At 46.8% G+C, this 7,478-nt stretch overlaps 2 protein-coding genes across 2 annotated transcripts; one reads left to right on the top strand and one right to left on the bottom strand.

Moving 5' to 3' along the window:
• Nucleotides 1–2,995: 2,995 nt before the first annotated feature.
• PpBr36_11422 (uncharacterized protein) lies at nucleotides 2,996–3,217 on the top strand (the record flags this gene model as incomplete). Its single annotated transcript, XM_029898522.1, has 2 exons — nucleotides 2,996–3,053; nucleotides 3,162–3,217. 2 exons carry the CDS (start codon nucleotides 2,996–2,998, stop codon nucleotides 3,215–3,217), a joined length of 114 nt encoding a protein of 37 aa, XP_029743160.1.
• A 1,234-nt stretch (nucleotides 3,218–4,451) lies between these two features.
• Nucleotides 4,452–4,883, bottom strand: PpBr36_11423 (uncharacterized protein; the record flags this gene model as incomplete). Its single annotated transcript, XM_029898523.1, has 1 exon — nucleotides 4,452–4,883. One exon carries the CDS (start codon nucleotides 4,881–4,883, stop codon nucleotides 4,452–4,454), a length of 432 nt encoding a protein of 143 aa, XP_029743161.1.
• Between the last annotated feature and the right edge of the window lie 2,595 nt (nucleotides 4,884–7,478).

The raw sequence follows: 7,478 nt of genomic DNA on the forward strand, positions 1-7,478 counted from the left end.
CAGGCGGCTGTGGACGTCGTGGTATTTCCTGTCGCGGTGGGCAACGAGGTTGGCCTAGGAAGTTGCTCTGTTGATGCTGACAGCAATTTGATTCATTTTGGATCGGACAAACAACTCGAGGGGTATTCTACGATGGACCCTCTTGCGGGACGGATTGAGGTCTGTGCCGGAGCAGTCAGTGATTTTGGGAATGATGTTTCTCTCTTTAGGGCTGGAAGATCTCACACTTCTTGGGCGTATAAGGGAACGATTGAGGTCAAGCACAATAAAGAGAAGAAGGTTCTCTTTCCTAAAGGTAAAGCCGCCTTTCACATTGATTCAATATCTGGAGTTTCTATTGGAACCGATTCGTTCCGAGTGTATGTTCCTGTTGAGAAGGAGGTTACACTTGGAGGGAGTCCCTTTGAGAGGTGCGATGTGAATATCGTGCTTGGTGCCCGGGTTGATACGGAGGTGGCGCTGCAGGAGAAGTCGGGAGTTGGCAAAGCGGGGTGGCTAGTTAATATGCGTGTTACTTTCCATTGTCGATTGCGTAAGTAGATAGAAGTAGTAGACTAGTACATAGAATCAAATGAGTTTGTATGTGAATAGAGAACAAAATGAGAAAATGAGAAAATAGAGTATCAAATGAATAACCATCCCATTCTGTTTCCGGAATTAGGGTATGGGCGAATCCCATGACACCGAAGTGTAACGTAGGTGTTCAAGAACAAAGTGTAGACTGTTGAAGATCAAATGTTGGAGACAGTGAGGTTAGGAATAACCTCATTACTTGTGGAACAATCTCTACGGAGTAGACGCTACAGGGTAGCTTGCCTAGAGTAGTAACCTCAACTCAATGAACCACACCAGAATCCGACCTACCTTCCAAGAGATTTTAGATAGCATCTGAAAACAGTGCGAGAGATTGAGTCCTGGGACACATCTGTACGGAGTACAGGCCCGGAGGGCATGGCGGAGCCTTGTGACAAAGTCACTATCAACCATTGGATGCGGCTGGCCTTGGGCATCTGGGGCGTTTAATGCCGCGAGCTCTCAAATTGCGTTTATCATCAGACCTCGGGCCTGGGCCAAGCAACGGATCATCGTCGTTGGTACCGCTGTCTCCGCGAGGAGGATTGGATGCGGCGGCTGCCTAAGGCTGCTAACGACCTATGTCAACCCGTAAAAGTGGATATGTTCCCTGAGCTTACGTGTGAATGGTTGTACCCTATGGAGAAGGTACAGTCATCTCCTAGTGTTGGCGGAGACGATTGTTGGAAAGAGATTGTTGAGCTCACGCCAGCGGTGGAGGTTGATGCGCAGTCTGCAAGTTCACGGTGTGAAGGGGATGTCGAAGTTGCTGAGGATCCTGCAGATAGCCCGTCTAAATTGCAGGTAGGGAGTGACTCTCTGGAAGAGATGCGTAGCTGCATCGCTGGTGAGATCCCCAAGGATGAAGGGGGGAATTTGGTATGGTTACCTTTTTCGTACCCGGAGGTACAGAGGAAGCCTCGACGACAACGAATCGTTGGTGAGCGAGAATGTTGTAGTTGTCATAAAGTGTTTTATGACAGCTCTACTAGACGTCGGCACGAGAGGGATATCCACAGAAGGGTGAGCTCAGTTCTTTGCAAATGCGGGCAATTGTTTTATAGACGACACACATATCAAAGGCATTGTGCAAGGAAAACAGATTGTGTAACTTACCGGTATGCAGGTAAAGAATTGGATAAGGTAGTGTACAAGTAGAGTTAGTTTTGATGACTGGTGGAATATATGGGAATAGATTAAATAATATGAAGAATGTGACTGTCTGCTAGTTACTGATACGCATAAGTGATTGATAAGTGATGCGAGTATACAATTAATTATCCACTCCTAGCCTGATTCTGGAATCAAAGGGGTATGGGCGCAGCCCATGACACCAGAGCGAAGCGTAGGTGTTCAAAGTGACATGAAGAAGTGCGAAGGATTGAGTGTGTTGGGAAACACATAAGCCAAGTCGGAGACGGCAGGCATGGGAATGCCCTCAATTGTGAGACATGACAGAATGAAGGAATAAGAAAAGTGGAATAACAGACAGTAGAGATAGAGTAGAGAAACATTAAGCCAATAATCATCCTCAAACAAACTCAACCTACCCCACTCCCCGACAGGGATTAAATGCTAGAGAAAATCACCACAGTGCCAGAGTGCGAGAGATGGACTTTAAGTCCCTTTACGTACGGAGTACAGGCCCGGAGGGCATGGCGGAGCCCTGTGACGAAGTCACTGTCAACCCGTAGAAGGTCAGCGACCTTCTTTCCTATAGTTTATCTTTACGGGTTGACAAAGGTCGTAGGTCGGAAATAGTTGCCTCGGGCACTCCACCGAAGTTACAATCCATTTACTAAGCACTTCAGTGCCCAATAGGCATAAGCGACACGTGGGTGAAAGCATGCATCCCAGTAAGCACTGGCCCGACAGCCAACCAACAACAGAGGGCCTGGCAAAAAGAATGGAGTTCGGAGTGGGGGCCACGTTAGGGTGGAACCTATCAAGGGGAACCGGAGATCTAATTAGACGGTTCCTGTCTGCACACTTTTGGCGGAGCCGCTTAATTGGCTACATCAGTGACAGGTGTGGCCTACTTTTCTGGTGGCCATGGTATACACTTCTTGGAGGGCTATTTTTTCTTCATCTGGTCGTTATTCCATCCGGAAAGCCAAAGCAATCCGTGCCGTCGTTCAGAAATTTCGACCACGTGCTCTTTGGGATGGGGACCTTGCTGGAGTCCTGAAATCTTTGCTAGAGGACAAAATATTTTACTCCGATTACTACGCAAAAGAGATCGACATTATTTATCACCCGCATAAGTTTTTTTTTTGCAAATACCCGGCTAAAAATATATTAGTTTTACTTTAAACCGGCATCCGCTGTAAAGCGTTGTTGCTAATATGCCAAAGTTATAAACATTGTAATGCAACAGTGGGACGATACGTGCAACCGTACTGGGATCGAAACTTAAAAACGCATGGCCGCATTGCGAATTTGTCTATATTTGTGTCCGCGCCGTGGCGAGGTGTGTATAAGTAAGTCAAGTTTCTAAATTTAAACTATTCCTCATCGTTTGCTTGTTTTTCCACCCTTTATTTCTTCTGGATAAATAGGTGTAATACGCTGTAAAATACATACAAAAGTCATAAAGAGACATATCGCAACGAGTATTTGGCCATTATCCTTGCAGATGTTTTGACACAAAACAGGTTACAAGCAAGCCCCGGACTTTTTTGTAAATTAATATTCTTATGCACGCTTTTCAACATATATAATAAGAAACGGTACATTTTTTTAAAGTCAATTTCGCTTTGTTTATATTTCCACAAATCTTTACCGCGCACCATATTATATATACGGTAAATAGCGTTGCAAGCTATATGGATTTCTGGAAAATATGGGCGGATATAACTTTGACGCAATTGCTATGTCACCAATTACCATCCAAAGAGGTCCTTTCCGCGAAATCCGAAACTAATGCGTGGTGGGATAATTTGAGTATTCTTTTATACGTGCTTATATTCCAAGAACTGTAAGTTGTGGGGACCACAATGCAATGCGTCGGAATCGCCAGACCAACGTTCCCAAAGGCTAGGACCAAAGGCTGTCGACGATGCTGCTTGTCGGAGTGGAACCCCTGCTAAATGTAACGGCTTTACGTGGCGTTATATATTGAAACATATATATATATATATATATTGTAATAGTTTTGACTTGTTAGTATTGTCGCGACTTCCACTGGTGAAATAACCACACTCATAGCTTTTCCACTGCCTCTTGTACCATTTGTTTCACAGTTAACTCGAGGCAGTTAAAATTGGTATTGCAAATTGTAAACACCAACATTTATTCATATAAAAAATAATATAAATAATAGTGGACTAATAATATTAAATAAAATAATGAGGGAAAATAATATTAAAGCAAATAATATTAAACAAAAGAACTATTATTAAAAGCAGCGTTTATTATAATCCTGATAACAATACTAATAATAATGCTGATAATAATGCTGATAGTAATGCTGGTATTAATGCTGGTAGTAATGCTGGTAGTAATGCTGGTAATAATACTGGTAGTGGTGATGGTGATGGTTATATGGCGACCGAAATGTATAAAACCAACCCATTCCCTTAACCAGCCTGGCCGCACCTGCGATGTGTCAGTGTCATTACTTGTCGTCCTTTGGTACCAGATGCATGTGGAAATAAGATTTTTTACTTGTAAGAGTCACATTTGGAAAGGTTTCGATTTGATGCCTGTATGTAGCGAGTAAACGGTGTAGTTATACATATAAGGCCCGAACCCAGGGAAGAGGACAACGAAGAGATAGTCACTGGGCTCCAGGCGGGATATACTTTACCTGGAGAGTTCCCGGTGACTTTATACTGTTACAAAGCTATCAAAAAGTTGGAATTGCAGTCTTTATATCTTCAGCCCCAGCATGGCGCCAGCCAGCCGTGCACCAAGAAGGCGTCTTGTGGCGCTGACCGGGACGATATCATCTTAAGAGCCTGAGATGGGTTCGAGTGAGGGCAGGAAAAATGTGTTATGTACTCAACTCGATTTAGATGGCGGCTTAGAAGACTGCTTCTGAGTACACGGATTTTCCTCGTGGTTAACCCCGCCAAAGAACGGAAGGCAAAGAGTCTCGATAGGCTAGGTGACATTCCGGTAGATGGAAAAATGAGCCGGGAAACATCTTGGATAACCCTAGCCTCATTCGTACCCTCGGGATTCGGATAAGTATCCGCGAAGACGTTATCATCAAAAGGCGTCCCGATGGGAAATTTTTGTTCGCTCTCAAGCAGCGCCCTGATAATAGTCTTGCTCGCATCCGTAATGCCTAGTTCAGACTTTTCCATGTACGCGCCCACGGCCTCAAGTATTTTCGAGTATTTCGCAGTTCCGTACGTTGCACTCTCTCTTCTCGCGGCTTCTGGTCGGTCGGCATTGTGGAAGTAGCATAATTGAACCGCTTACGCGACGGGCCGGACGAGCGTGGTTTCCGCATAAGACGCTCCATGGTGGGAACTGTCGCCAGGGTGGCTTTGGCTTCAACCAGTCCTTTGGCCACTGCCCTTATTCGCGCAGAACGCCACTAGTTGGAGTGTGTGGAATCACCGCTGTCGATGTCGATCGCTGGCTTGTCAACGTTTGACCTAGCAAGTGGTGTGCACGAGCGTCCGCTGACGCTTCTGGTATTGGTCTAGGCTGTGCTCGGTCGTGTCGTCAACCGGCTGTGTGCGTTTACCAGCTTGAAGGGCGGATACTGGTGGCTGTCGTGAAAAACTAGGTTTAGATGCGGGTTGGTCATGAATGTCATCGTGCCTTCGAATTGGGCTCTGACGCGACTGAATTCATGGGAGCTGCTTTTCTGCCAACTGTTAGCAAAGGATTCCATCTGGCGCCGCGCAAAATTGTGTACCCTGATTCTTTGGCGGAACATGGCCGCTACCTGGCCCGATTGAGAGCCGGCGATAATGACGGAGTGGAATGCGAGGTTCTGCGTTGGAATAAATCGTTCAACGTAGAATGCCTGTGTCACCTGACTAGCAATAGTTGTCCCACCCACTAGGCCCGCACTTTCCCGAAGGACTAGGGGGTTCTCATGTAGTTTGGTGCGTAAGCGGCGGGGACTACTGCTGTATCGTCCATACACTCATTTGCCATAGCCCTATCGAAAGTCAACCTGTGTAGTTCAATTTTCGTGAGCTGGATAATTATTGCTAAGACGTTTGCGGCTTGTGTATGCCAAAGACTATCTTCATCAGCCCGATGTCCTCAGAAAATACTTTGCTGGCTTGACCTCGATCACCTGACTTCCCGAATCTACCAAATCTGGCTTCCATCCTCGTTTGCTCGGCACCAACTGAACCAACGGAGGTCGAGGTGGCTCCTAGATGCATGCACGCTACATGAACGCTGCAACTTGCGCACACATTATTTCCTGCGCAATCACTGCTAAGCTTGCCATCAATACCGTTGTTGGGGTGGTGAATGTCTTTCCTGCAAGTTTCGTGCGCATCAGTGCCTTCCCTGCCTTGATCCAAGGTCGCAGGGGCTTTGTTGCAGTCGTATTAATCGCTTGGGACTGCCATCGCTGCAATCATTTTCTTGGTCCAATTGACATTGCGATCTCCTCTGCCTGATAATGGAGGATGCGCACTAGTAATTTCGTCGCTACAACGTCGCGTTCTTCCAGACTAATCAGAGGGCGATCTCCACTCCTCACCCGAAGCCCCTCCTGGAAGTCGAATTAAAAATGGCTGAGAAGACCGGCGATGCTAGGCTGAGTATTCTGGAGCAGGCTAATAGCTCCACTTCTCCATCGCATGTTGGAGTATGGACGGAGAAGATGACGTCTTCTCCTGGGTCCAACGTCTCAAAGGTATGCAATCCTCGAAGCTATTGACGATGTTAAGGAGAGAGACATAGATGCGGAAATGAAACCTTTCACCACTATACATTGGGATTAATAAGAAGCTGGAAAAATTGTGGCTATTAATAAAAAAGCCTCTGCTGTGAGAAGACGATACTTTACTGTTTAGTTGGATAAACACCGCGTCGCCAATAAAGGCTGCTATTTTAATTGGAGTTGCAAAAGGATATCCGCTCGATAGTCATTATTATTCCAACAGAAAGTGATCCTGTATTACTTGGCAGCTTTCAACTTACTAATAATTCGCCTTGAACTCAATTATAACTTACGTTATTCCCAGTCATTGAAACCCTCATTAAAACGCTCAGGTGCTTCAATCCATTGTCCACCACCTTCGAAAGATGTGCCGATACTTCGATCATAATATCAGTCTGCCATAATACTCTGGCCACCATCGACAGTAAGGCGACTTCGAGTCCTCATCTTGAGAACCCCACTGCCCAGCTTGCGAAATACCAAGCCCTCTCTCCCGCCACCCTGAGGTTCGAATCCAATCGCAGCACTGGGGGCAAACACCAGCGCCTCACCGACACGCAATTTGACGATGTGCGAAAAAACCTCGGCAGATGGGTCGATATGAGGCGAGCCACTGGAAGCGCCGCGAAGCCTGATAGGAAAAATGCCGTCGCCATCGTCCTCCCCGCCGCCGCCGCCGGAAAACGTCTTTTCATGGATTAGCGATGACGAGCTAACACCCGCCAGGTGCTGCTTAAGCACCCGCAGCCACGCGGGCGACGTAAAGCGGTGCACCATTGTTACAGAGCACAGGTCTAGCAGGTTAGGTGAGATATTGGGTTCCTGCGTCGAGATAAAGATCCTGCAAGCCTGGTGGCGCTGGAGGCGGACGGTTTGCAGCAGGCTTTCGGTCAGGTTGCGTGAGTCTGGCGATTCGGCGCCCTCGGTGCCGCCGCCCATAAATTTGTGGGCCTCGTCCAGGGCCACAACACGGCCGATTTTGCTTTCCTGCTCTAGGAAGAGGCTAAGGCAAATGTTGAAAAGTGAGCAGGCGGTTTGCGCC

Source organism: Pyricularia pennisetigena (genome assembly GCF_004337985.1).
Source record: "Pyricularia pennisetigena strain Br36 chromosome Unknown Pyricularia_pennisetigena_Br36_Scf_25, whole genome shotgun sequence".
In the NCBI taxonomy this organism is placed as follows: domain Eukaryota; kingdom Fungi; phylum Ascomycota; class Sordariomycetes; order Magnaporthales; family Pyriculariaceae; genus Pyricularia; species Pyricularia pennisetigena.